General features: G+C 43.4%; 1 protein-coding gene across 11 annotated transcripts in view; it reads right to left on the bottom strand.

Annotated features, from left to right (window-relative positions):
* Positions 1 to 2,260: 2,260 nt before the first annotated feature.
* The window catches only part of sals (sarcomere length short), a 100,752-nt gene continuing 89,556 nt past the window's right edge, over positions 2,261 to 13,456 (bottom strand). For 9 of the 11 annotated variants that reach the window (XM_067788767.1, XM_067788727.1, XM_067788794.1 and 6 more), the window contains 4 exons: positions 13,147 to 13,406; positions 12,987 to 13,086; positions 2,740 to 2,856; positions 2,261 to 2,668 (listed from right to left, as the gene is read on the bottom strand). In XM_067788767.1, the coding sequence (XP_067644868.1) occupies positions 2,468 to 2,668; positions 2,740 to 2,856; positions 12,987 to 13,086; positions 13,147 to 13,406 (678 nt within the window). In that variant the 3' untranslated portion in view covers positions 2,261 to 2,467. The remainder of the gene's footprint in view (positions 2,669 to 2,739; positions 2,857 to 12,986; positions 13,087 to 13,146; positions 13,407 to 13,456) is intronic. The other 2 variants (XM_067788799.1, XM_067788776.1) reach the window with 1 other exon arrangement.

The following is a 13,456-nucleotide window of genomic DNA, read 5'->3' on the forward strand; positions in this document are numbered from 1 at the left end:
TTGAGTTAGTCATCAGATAGTTTGTATGAAAGCTATACTGTAGCCCAAGAGTTAAGATGTTGCTAAAATATGCAGTCAATAAGGATTTAAGCTTTTAGAACGTTGGTAGAGCAAGGCCCGAAACCTGGATTCCACATTCGGCCGCAACGGCAAGGCTTCGCAAAGCCTTACCCAAAGAACAGAGAGATATAAATCTATAAGATAAATTTCCACGCGGTACCTCCCTAGTACCGCGGAAGAGCGAGCAAAAGCCCTGCTGGCAGTGCACGATGCATCCCCGTAAGAGCCGACAACCGTGTTCTCAAAAGTGACCTAGCTTCACACGACCAATGACCTTTTTTCATAGAAGATTGAAATAGGCAGTGTAATTCTTAGCTTATTCCATGTTTATACGTGTACTTATCTATAATTGACACACAATGGTCAATCTAGGCGCTCACACATGTCCCATCGTTAGGACCGAGATTGTTAGCTGTCACACTTTTCTCTTTTATTTCGTGCTTTCATCCAGAGATAAAACCCTATATACGATTTTCATAATAACCGTTCATAGAAGGGAAACATTTATATGGGAAATCTAGTTATTCAATTACCACAAGTATTCTTACAAGGCATTGCAGATTTAAAAGTAACATGCGTTAATTGAGAATTCACTAAGGAACTGCTGTTGTTGTTGTTGTTGTTGTAGCGATTAGGTTACTCCCCGAAGGCTTTGGGGAGTGTTATCGATGTGATGGTCCTTTGTCGGATACAGATCCGATACGCTCCGGTAACACAGCACCATTAAGGTGCTGGCCCGACCATCTCGGGAACGATTTATATGGCCACATTGAAACTTCAGGCCATCCCTCCCTCCCCACCCCCAAGTTCCATGACCATAAACCACATATGTTATATAAAAAATTTATTGTTTTTAGGATAAAAAACAGAACAGTCAAAACTTTTCAAATTGTCCAACGAAAGGTTCTAGAAGGTCTTATGGGATGAGCAGATACCATCCGTCATCGTATCTACGTCCGCCTTGAACCATAAAAAATTAGGAAAATTTTATTTATTAAGGAAAATAATTGTAGATTCCATTATCAAAATAATAACAATTTGACTTCCTCGAAATCGGGGGAGGGGCCCATATTATATTTGCGTACAGCACATATTGGCACTTGTGGCCTTCAGCCGCATTTATGAGAAATCAACCTGGCCGGGTCCCCAATAGTGCGGGATGAAAATAAAATTCGTGCAAAATTCTTTTTACATAATTTTTTGTCGTGTGCACAGCAAAATCTCAACAACCACATGAAAACTGCCAACTTTAATTGCAAATATCTCGGCTTCGTTTTCCATTAATGCAACATTAACGATTTCGATAACAATTTTTTTTTAAAGAAATTTGGTGGAAAAATTCGTGCACAGTTTCTTTTATAAAAATTATCACTTCCGCAAAATTATTAACCAACATATCCCGATATAATTGGGTGCGTATTAGCAGTGTTGTTGTTGTTGTAGCAGCAGTGCTTCTCCTCATCCAATTGGTTATTGTCATCAATCTCCTCTAACGGGAGTACGAAACTACCCTAGGAGTGAAAGGGGTGTTAGAGGCGTTGGTTCCACATTGCAATTAAAGAAATGGTTGGTATCAAGTGGGGACACATTGCAAGCAGGTCGGGGTTGATTTTGGATAGGTAAGACTTTAACCTGTTCCAGTATCAAGAGAGTGTTCTCCTATTCTGCGAGTTCAGGGTATTTATCTTTACGGATAGGGTTCGCTGGGCTATTCGCTTCCCAAGGCAACCGGTTGTATGAACCGGAGCGACTCAGGACTTTTTACGACCAAGGGCTGTCATCTCAGTGTAACCCCATTTAATTTGTTGCGTATTAGCTGCCCACCTCCGTTGTGAACTATTTACCAAGCTTTTGTGCAGAGGTGAAGTATTCATGAGTTTAAAGTATCCGGTTCATTCTTCGCCAAACCCATCTACTTTTTGAAGCAACCTTGCTTGCTTAGATAAACGTCAGCTGTTCACTATGACAACGGCTACATTTTGGAAGCCACTGTATGCAGTACTTTTTAAATGCAAGTTCAAAACAAATAATTACAGAAGAAAATAATTGATTGTTGTTTCGTTTAATTAACATATCTTTGGTAATAGACAAAGTTTAATGTATTTGGTTAAACTTATGTGATTTTTTCATTTAACTGAAATATAATGTGAAAGTGAGTGATAACGTAGTCAGAGAAAAACTTCCAAAACGACTCAATTCATACAATTCCACGGCGATCAAGCACAACTTGTGGTTGGTGAGAATTTCTCATTTATTTGATAAGTTAATTTAAATTTTTTTAGAAAAAGGATCCTAGTTAATTGCAATAACATAATAGCTATAAGTACCGCAATACAATTTGCATAAGGAGCACTTCTAAAAATACAATAATTCCATAAACGATAGGTGCAGATGCCTGTTGGACCGCTTAAAAGCCCAAATCAGCTAACACCGCATCCAATTCAGATTGTAAATTCGCTGCCTTCGCGCGTACTTGTGTAATTTCGTCCTGTAAATTATCCACATTAGCTTGTAGCAGTACATTGCATTTCTTCATAGCTAATAAGCGACTCTCATGTTTCTTCAAACGTGGTTCCAAATTGTTCTTCTTGTCAGTGCTGCTAGCCTCCTGTTAATGTAGTGGCAAAAATTAAAAAGTATAAAAAATTGTGGTAAATTGGGAAAGTCATTATAGATTACCTCTGCTTCAGATTCACTTTCGGTTTCAGCTTCACTCTCTTCCGATTCTGATTCTTCAGATTCCTCTTCCTCCTCAGAATCTTCTTGTTCTTCCTCCTCTTCAGCTTCCTCCTCTTCCTATTAAAACAAACACATTACAAATCTTTAAAGTAGATCAATGAATTAATTTTGAGGAAATAATTTGCAGACGGAAGAACTATGTAATCTGCCGCCATTTTCTCGAAATGCCCCATCATAGGCCAAGTAGTGTGTTCCATTTTAAAGGTGTCTTATGCCTGTTCTATGACATTCATCGGAATACTCCGCTGTCGCTAGTCACCCCAAAATGTTCGGCGAAGCACTGCTGAAACAACAACAACAAATATTTGGTGGCGTTTATTCTAAAACAACAACCACTAAGCAAAAATCCTGGCCTCCATTTCAGGCGTGTGCGTCTCATATAACTGACAGTCTGCAGCTATCCAATTTGGAAACCTCCCACCTCTACCTCAATCCTTTGTTGAAACGAATATCCCCGTTAATATAGAGGTAAATAGAAGTGCGAGTTCACATGCTGTCGTAACGGTAAAATGTATTTCCTTAGCTTAATTCACAAAGGGCCTAACGAACAGATTTTTCGCCCCCAGCGGATTAGGGGGTCAGAATATACCCGCTGTAGGTATGCCTGTCGTAAGGGGCGACTAAAATACCAGACTCAAGGGGCTGTGTAGCGCAACCCTTCGGGTTGCCAGCGCAGTATATAGCTTCCCCAAACCCAATTGTCAACCTCACCTATCCGCGGCGAATCCTGTTTCACTAACAGACGAGGCTCTGGTGACCCAAGCTCCTCGTGGAACATGGGGGTGGGGAGGGATGGCCTGAAGGTTTAACGTGGCCATATAAATCGCTCCTGAGATGGTCGGGCTAGCACCTTAATGGTGCTGTGTTACCGGGGCGTACCGGATCTGTATCAGGCAAAGGACCATCACATCGATAACACTCCCCAAAGCCCCTTCGGGAAGCAACCTTATCGCTACAACAACAACAACAACAACAACAACAACAGATTTCTCGAAAATGTGCTTTTCACAGATTTCGGTATGACATAGTTATTAAAATACACAGTAAACATTTTGTAAAGTTAGAACCAATAGGAACGGAGTTAAGCAACTTTTAGAAAGCCATTTCTGCATGTATTGAATGTAAAAATAAAATGTTTTTTGCTTCTCCCGTACAATTTTTAATTTGTTGGTTAGGCCGTTTGTGAATTAAGCTAACGATTTGTAAAAGGTTTGGAAAAAGTACCGTTATTAATTCTTTTTCCGAATGTTAATCAATTTGGCAATTTGTGGTTGTTGTTGTTGATGGCACAAAAGAACTACTCAAGTGAACTCACCTAGAACTCCAAACTTTTGTCGGCTGTGAATTCCTACGCTTCTTGAAGAAGAAATAAAGATACCCTCCCAAGGTTTGGGTTTGGTGTTATCAACGTTGCCTGTTTTCTCAGGGATATAAATCCGCTATGCTCCACGATTACCACTTTTGAATATTAGCCCAACTCCTGGCAAAGACTTTATATGAGCCTATCGAATATTCTAGATCATCCTCCTATATTCTTTCGTAAAACGTAGGGTCTCCAGTGAGAGAGAATCCGTTAGCGAAGGCGAGGTTGAGAATTGGGTTTGAGAGGCTATGAAGCTATTAAGCAATGAACCTCATATAACAACCCTCCTGGAATCTGTTGGTACCAACGCGGTAACGATTTTTAATCGCTAACCCTCGAGTGGATCCACTTTGTTTAGCTGTTCGCAAAAGTATGTTTGGGTTAGCAGTCCCATTTAACCTGAAGGATAGTAGAAGATAGTTCACGTACAATTTGTGGGAAGAACGCAACAAATTAAAAGGGGTTACACTGAAATGACAACCTTTGGTCGAGGAAAATCCCGAGTTGCTCCTGTACATAGAACCGGCTGCCTTGGAAGCCGAATTTGCTTCTAATGAATTCTAAAGTGTGGTTCATATGCTAAAGTTGCGTTTTATAGTGGCGGATAAACAAAATGGATCGCAAGGTCTAATTGTTGGTGATGTGAGTGGTCGCTATTGGATAGTGCGAAGGACTGCTACCAGTAGAAGTAACAAAATAGGGGTGCGAATAGTCTCCTTGTCACTCAAGAAGAGGAGGGAGTTATGATACAGAACAGGATTTTTTCGCAGAACGAGGAACTCACTGTTCATTCAGTCCAAGGTAGCGGTTAAGCTGCACTACCAGGCTCCATAAGAAGGGATGACAATACCCGACTTAGCGGGCAGTCCTTTGTGGCCTTATTTGAACAGTAACATCCTGTGTTGGGGTAATTTTTTTTCTAACGAAGTAAATCGCCAATCCGCTTTGTTTTTGTTGTAGCGATAAAGACAATCCCTGAAGGTTGATGGTCCTTTGGCGGATATACATAGATCCGGTACGTGCAAATAACAAGCACCATTAAGGTATAAGCCAGACCATCTAGGGAACGATTTCATGTGACCACATTGAATCTTCTAGCCCATCCCGTCCCACCATCTATCTCGATGAAGGCGTTGGCCCCCAGCGGGTTAGGGGGCTTGGGATATACCAGCGGTAGGTATACCTGTCGTAAGAGGCGACTAAAATATCAAATAGGTTCAAGGGGCTGTGTAGCACAACCCTTTCAAAGGGTTGCCAGAGCAATATATATCTTCTCCAACCCAATTGCCTACCTCACCTATCAGTGGCGAATCCTGTTTCATTAACCGCAGAGGCTCTGGCGACTACGAACTCTTAATGGATCAAGGGGGTGGGAGGGCGGTATGGCCTAGCAGGCGCATGTGGTCATATCAAATGGTTCCCGAGGTTGTTGTTGTTGTAGCAATGCTCGCCCCACCTAATAGCCGCGACCGATCACAAATTGTCATCAATATCCTCTAACGGGAGTCCAAGGAAACTTGCCGTTTCAACAGGGGTGGACCATAAGGAAAGGGGTGTTAGAGGCGTTGGTTCCACATTACAATTGAAGAGATGGTTGGTGTCATGTGGGGACACGTTGCAAGTGGGGCATACATTTTGTATGTCGGCGCTGATTCTGGATAGGTAAGAGTTTAACCTGTTACAGTATCCAGAACGAAGTTGAGCAAGAGTGACACGCGTTTCCCTGGGGAGTATGCGTTCCTCTTCCGCAAGTTTTGGATAATTTTCGTTAAGCACTGGATTCACCGGGCAATTCCCGGCATAAAGGTCCGACGCCTGTTTATGGAGTTCACCAAGGACCTGCTTGTGTTTTTTCACTTCATACGGCTGGGTTCTCAGGTGCCGTATTTCCTCACAATGCTTACGGAGATGACTCCTTAAGCCCCTAGGCGGTGCTGGTTCATCAATCAGATGTCTGTTGGGATGCCCAGGTTTCTGGGTATTCAACAGGAACTGTTTGGTCAGCATCTCATTTCTCTCCCTGATGGGGAGTATTCTCGCCTCATTATGCAGATGGTGTTCTGGGGAAATAAGAAGACAACCCGTGGCGATTCTGAGAGCAGTATTTTGGCAGGCCTGTAGTTTCTTCCAGTGGGTGATTTTTAGGCTTGGCGATCATATGGGTGACGCGTAGCACGTAATCGGCTGGCTAATTGCTTTGTATGTAGTCATGAGCGTTTCTTTATCTTTTCCCCAAGTACTGCCAGCGAGGGATTTGAGGATTTTGTTACGGCTCTGAATTCTCGGAACAATTGCGGCTGCGTGCTCACCAAAATATAGACCCTGATCAAACGTCACACCCAAGATTTTGGGGTGTAGGACAGTCGGTAGCGTAGTGCCATCGCCGTGGATGTTCAACTGGTGCTTCGACTGGTGCTCAAACGTTTGCCTCTGTTGTTGCTAACAGTGTGAATGCATTGGCTTCTTCAGCTGACGATGTTTATAATCGTAACAATGCTACTTATACTTCTACGAATCCTGTTAAATCAGATGCTGCTGATACTGCTAATGCTAAAGCGTCAAAATCTACAGAGAAGCGCACACTTAAGGAAAAACCTGCTGCAATTGCTGTTAACCCTGATGAGTTAAATATTACTGGTAGTGGTGCGAATCCTAATTTGCTGCAATCAAGTACATCGTCGGGATTGGACATCCAACCTAGCTCGCCTAATGACAATAATAATAATAACAATAACAAGAATGCCAACAACAACAACAATGTCGGTAACAACAACAATAATGTTAATAACAATCATAGGCGTTCACGGAGGCGCGTGATTGGCTCTTGTGTGTCTACTGAACTTGGGGTAGCTGCTCGTTTCAGATGGTTTCATCTTTCTTCTTTTTTACCCTCGGTCAAACCTGAGGATATTATTGAGTATGTGATTAAACATACTAATCTAAATAAGCATCAACTGCAGTGTTTCAAGCTTGCTAAGGAGTCGGAGTCGATTAGCCGTAAATATGTAAATTTTAAACTTGGTGTAGATGAATTGCACTTTGATAAAGTTATGAAGCCTGAGTTGTGGCCAGTCAATGTGACGATCAGCCACCTCCCTTTTTTTTCAAAAGGACGCAATACTACAACAGCGGACTTAGTTCATAGTGTCAATCACATGCCATGCAAATATATCAATATCTTTTTTCAAAATGTTTCTGGCCTTAGAAGCAAGACCGAAAATGTGCGCCTATTTAGTTCTTTATTTGAGTATGATGTATTTGTCATCATTGAGACTTGGCTGAATAGTAATTTCTTAGATGCTGAATTTTTTGATCCTAAGGATATTTCTTTCAGTTATTCTATTGAAAAATTGTCCTTCGCTAGTGCGACCGTTAATGATTATATTCAATAAATCGTTGGCATCGGGTATTTTTATTGATGACTGGAAACAAGCATCCGTCACTCCCATTTTTAAGTCTGGCAACAAAAGTAACTGTTCTAATTACAGGCCCATTTCCAAATTGTATACAACTTCGAAGCTTTTCGAATGTGTTGTCAATGACAAGCTTTACTTTAGTATTAAACACCTGATTTGCGCCAATCAACATGGTTTTGTCCCGGCCAGATCCATATTAACGAACCTCGCTGTGTTTTCTGAGGATTGCTACGCGGCATTTAGGCGGGGTTTTCAGGTTGATACAATATACCTAGACTTCTCCAAGGCATTCCATAAAATTTCTCATAAAATTTTAATTGCGAAATTAGCTTGTTATGGGTTCCACTCTACGTTCCTACAGTGGATTAAATCTTACCTGCACAACAGAAGTAATGTTGTAAATATTGACGGCGTTTATTCGAAACCATTTTGGGCCACCTTTGGAGTGCCCCAGGGCAGTATTCTGGGCCCTTTACTATTTATCTTGTTCATTAATGACATTAGCTCTTGCTTCTCATCTACCAAATTTCTGCTTTATGCAGATGATCTCAAGATCTATTCTGAGATCAGTTGTTATAATGATGTCGTTGTTCTTCAATCTGAGATTAATAAGCTTTATATCTGGTGTGTTAAGAACCGTCTTTTCCTTAATATAAGTAAGTGCTACACTGTGACGTACGGTAAACTGCTGAGGCCACTTCATACCTCCTATCATATTGCAGAAACCTTTCTTCGTACGACTCTTGAAGTTAAAGACTTGGGGGTATACTTCGACTCAAAGTTTAATTTTAACACTCACGTCAGCTTCACAATTTCTAAGGCGCTTTCAATGCTTGCTTTTGTCAGACGCCATTCCGCAAACTTCTCTGACCCCTACACACTCAAAGTTTTATATACGTCCTTGTGCGGTCCAAACTTGAGTATGCGGATTTCATTTGGCGGTCCTACCACGCAGTTCACATCAACCGCCTGGAGCGGGTTCAAAAAATCTTTATGCGCTTCGCGCTTATTTCATTACGTTTCTCTGAACCGATCCCGTCTTATGAGTCTCGATGCCAACTAATATCCTTACTATCCCTAAACAGTCGCAGAATTCTTTTGGCCTCGTTGTTCATTTTCGATCTTTTCACGGGCAAAATTGACTGCGCGCTGCTTCTTGAAAGACTATGCTTAAATACTCCCTGTAGAAACCTCCGCCACTTTGAAATCTTTTTCATAGGGCTGAGTAGAACTGTTTATAACTCAAAAGCGCCTATTAACAAAGCCCTATCAGAAATTAATTGCTTCTCAAGTGTTTTGGATATTGATTTCTCCGACTCAAAATACGCTTTTCAACTTAAACTAAAAAATTACTTAATATGTAATAATATAAATTCTTTTTGCTAGTGTTCTCCAGAGCTTATTATAAGCTGGTCTCTGTAATTTAGTCATAAGTGTCTGTAATAAACATTTGTTACTAGACTAAAATAAATAAAAAAAATGGTCGACATTTGGGGTGTCCATGTTGTAAATAAGGTCGCGGATGATTTAGTCGGTGATAATGCCAGGTTTCGCCAGGCGAAAAAACTGGAGAGATCAGGGAGGTAGCCGTTTATTTTATTGCATAGCGCATCGATCTTTGGGCCTGGGCCTGTGGCCATTATTGTGCAGGCATCGGCGTAGGAAACGATTGTGACTCCTTCCGGTGGTGAAGGTAGCTTAGATATGTAGAAATTAAACAAAAGTGGGGATAGGACACCACCCTGTGGCACCCCTTGTTTAATTCTCCTTGGTTTTGATGCTTCGTTTCTAAATTGCACCGATGCCTGCCGACCACCCAGATAATTTGCGGTCCACCTTTTAAGACATGTGGGAAGGGTAGACCCTTCCAGGTCCTGCAGTAACGAGCCATGGTTGACCGTATCGAAAGCTTTTGATAGGTCTAGCGCTACGAGTACTGTTCTATGGTGGGGGTATTGATTTAAACCGCAATTTATCTGGGTGCTAATGGCATTTAGCGCGGTGGTAGTGCTATGGAGTTTTCTGAAGCCATGCTGATGAGGGGCTAGCTGCAAATTTGCTTGGAAATAAGGGAGCAAAATGGCTTCAAGCGTCTTTGCCACTGGCGATAGGAGAGATATCGGACGATACGACTCACCTATGTTAGCTGGTTTCGCAGGCTTTAGTAGCGGGACCACCTTGGCCATTTTCCATTTCTTAGGTATGACAAAGGTGGAAAGAGACAGATTGAAGACATGCGCCAAATATTTGAAACCCTCTTTCCCTAGGCTTTTAAGCATCGGCATGGCTATGCCGTCTGGGCCCACTGCTTTGGATGGTTTAGCACGACCAATGGCGTCCTCAACCTCTTTAGCGGTGATGGTGATTGGTGACGCGCTGAATTTGTGTTTATGTGCGTGTCTATTGGCTCTCCGTCTATCTTTGTCGACCGTAGGATGCATTATATATTGTCGGCAGAAAGCGCTCGCGCATTTTTTCGCGTCCGACAGCACTTTGTCGCCAAAGGCGATGGAAACTTTGTCTTTGTGCTTAGTCGGATTCGATAGGGACTTTACGGTGGACCAAAGTTTACCCACACCGGTAGAGAGGTTACAACCTCTTAGGTGCTCCTCCCATTTCGCCCGCTTGTGTTCATCCACAAGCAATCTGATGCGTTGGTTTATATCCCTTATTTGGGGGTCGCCTGGATCAAGCTGTCTTATAAGGTCACGTTCTCTCGCTAAGTTTGCGGCCTCCGCCGGGAAGTGGGGCCGGATTTCGGGAATTCTCCCGGCGGGAATAAAATGTGCCGAGGCGGATTTAATGACCTTACGGAAGGCACGCTCCCCTTGGCGGGCATCAGTCGGGATAGGGAGGGCAGCAAAGCGGCTATCTGTAAAGGATTTATATTCTTCCCACTTTCCTTTTTTGAAGTTTATGAAAGTGTGTTTTTCAGTGACGATGAAGTCGGCGGTACGCTCAAGCGAAATAAGTATGGGCAGGTGGTCGGATGCCAATGTTAGCATCGGCTGCCAGTTGACGCAGTTTACGAGTTCTGCGCTCACGATTGAGATATCTGGCGAGCTGTGACAGCTTCCTACCATACGTGTGGGGGCGTCTCCGTTTATTGTGCAGAACGTCGTTTCTTCTATTTGATCCGCCAACATCTCACCCCTACTGTCCGCCCGCAAGTTTGAATGCCATAGATCATGATGGGCATTGAAATCACCTAAGATAATGCGATTGTTGCCAGTGAGTAAGGGCGTGATATTAGGGCGGTATCCACTGGGGCAACAGGTGGCAGGAGGGATGTAGATGTTGATGATTTCTAGGTTTGCATCGCCTGACCGGACAGATAGGCCTTGACGTTCTAAGAGTCCCTGCGGTCGATGCCAGGATCAAATATATAATATTGCACAGAGTGGTGTATGATAAACGCGAGACCGCCTCCATTTCCGCTCTCGCGGTCTTTCCTGTGGACGTTATACCCAGAGCAGGTCTGCAATGCAGATCTTGCTGTGAGTTTAGTCTCTTGAATCGCAGCAATGCGGATGTTGTGCCGCTTCATGAAATCGACTATCTCTGTAATCTTCCCAGTTAGTCCATTACAGTTTAACTGCAGGATTCTGAAGTGCATAAGGGGAGACGTCGCCGCTCTGGGGGTAAGTGACGGGTGACTACGCCTGGGTTGTGGAAGGCCAGGACGCAATTGCTGTTGTGGCCCTGGGACTGGGCGTCCTTGAGCAAGCATTGGGGTACCCGGATGATTTGGGTTTGCGACCTGGCAACATGGCGCGATGAAACCCGTCGGAGGGTTGCCGTCGCGGAGACCAGAACATCTGGAAAAGTGGCACCACCCAAGGCAGGAGCTGCATTGGGCGGATGTCGGAAACCTATATATTCTGTGCTGGCAGACGGTGCAAACGGAGGTAGGGACTAAGAGTCTGTTTCCCTGACCTGCACGATTGCTGCCGGAAAAGAGGGGGGGGGGGGGAGAAGACGGGGGCAGGGGCTGATGCTTAGCATTGCTACCAACTCTGCTACGAAGGTAGTAGTTATGAGTGGTATCAGCTGTTTGAGTTGTTGGCGCCGTGGGGCGCGAGCAGCAGCGGGTACTTGTTGTGGCTTGCTGAGCAGCGGGGCTGCTGGAGGGTAGTGGGGGCGCTAAGGCGTAGACTACGGGACGCCCTTGGGCGTGAACAGCAAGGAGCCACAAAAGATTTATAAAAGTTACGTGGACGTCGGGTTTCGGGATCAAGCCCATAACAACCTGTCCGATGCAACCATCCCTTGCACGAGACACACTGAACAGAGTATGACCGTCCTAAAATGATTCTTTTCCGGCAGATGCAGCAAAATCATTTCTCAGGACCGGGGTCAGGAGACGGACCCGGATTGGATTCGATGCCTTCCCGGAGTAAGAGAATATGGAGCAGTCCTGCTGCAAGGAGCTGCTGGGAGGATGACAATTTGTGGCAGGGACGAAACAAATTAGATGGGGTCACACTGAAATGACAGTCCTTGGTCGGGAAAAATCCCTAGTCGCTCCGGTACATAGAACCGACTGCCTTGGGAAGCGCGTTCCCGAGGTGGTCGGGCTTGGTACCGGTTCGTACCGGATCTGCATCAGACAAAGGATCATCAACATCGATAACACTCCCCAAGGCCTTCGGAGATTGTCATTATCGCTACAACAATAATAACAACATGAGGGCGTTGGAGTCCCCAGACCTAGACAGCTAAAGAAACATGATTCGCGAAGGATAGGTGAATTTGAAAAGGGGGTTGGAGAAGTTAAAAATGTGGCTGGTTCCTACCTGAAAGGGTTGGGCTGCACAACCCCTTCAATTCAATTCACGTTTTTATTGGTTTCTTTCGAACGCATGTCTAAAGGTGCTGTAGCCTGTGTCCTCAAAGGCTTTCTCTAAGTCCAAGAACACGCAAAGCACCTTTTTTACTTATTCTAACGTACTCCGGATTTGTGTGATCAGCTGGCACAAGGCGGAGTTCATCGACCTGTCTGAACAGTAAGCGAGCTTGCCGTAATGTAATGGTCCTCGACCTTATCTTATTTCCTATGATTTTCTCCATTCCTTTAAGATAAAAATATATTGGACTGCTTGATCGAAAAAATGTCGGTTGGGAGTACTAGGTACTTTTTTCAGCTTCGAATGTTGTATTCGCTCACTTTAGCTCTACTCCACACCCTCGGGTTTCTGGCAGTGCTTTGCTGTCCATCAACATCTTTATAATTTCCCTCTTCTGCGAAATATCCTCTTCGCTAGTTGTATTCGTGGAAACTACAGATATGCAGAAGCTTCAGTTTCAAACTAGGTGCTTCGATTATACGAAAGTGGACAAGCTCACCATTTCCAGAGTGGTTATTCGACCAGTTTGAAAAGATAAAAATGTGTGAGTTTATTTTTTACCTTTTCTTCATCAGCATCCTCGTCCTCTTCTTCGTCCTTCATAGAAGCTGCCATCTTTTGAACTTCCTTTTCCAACTTTTTGAATTTCTTGTTTTCCTCCCTGAAACATTTATAAAAACAATTGAATATTATTCAACTTATATACCAGTCATCCACTCACTTGAGTATAACATGATTCTTTTTCATAGCTTGCTTGAGTGCCATTTTCTCCTTTTTGGCAGCTTCCTGTTTAGTCTTTACTTTGGTTAATTTGCTACGCAAAATCTTCACTTCTTTAGCAGCACGTTTTTCTCGACGCTCGGCCTTCTTTTCTTCCGGTTCGTCAGGATCACTCTCGCTCATATCTAAATCTAATTCATTAGCGCTATCATCACCATGTACATCACTTGGCCGTCTAGAACCATTCAAGGAACCACCACCCTGCAGAATCCAAACAAATCAGTTTAGTTTTATTAAATTAAAAGCTGAAA

Source organism: Eurosta solidaginis, chromosome 1, assembly GCF_040869045.1.
Source record: "Eurosta solidaginis isolate ZX-2024a chromosome 1, ASM4086904v1, whole genome shotgun sequence".
Classification (NCBI taxonomy): domain Eukaryota; kingdom Metazoa; phylum Arthropoda; class Insecta; order Diptera; family Tephritidae; genus Eurosta; species Eurosta solidaginis.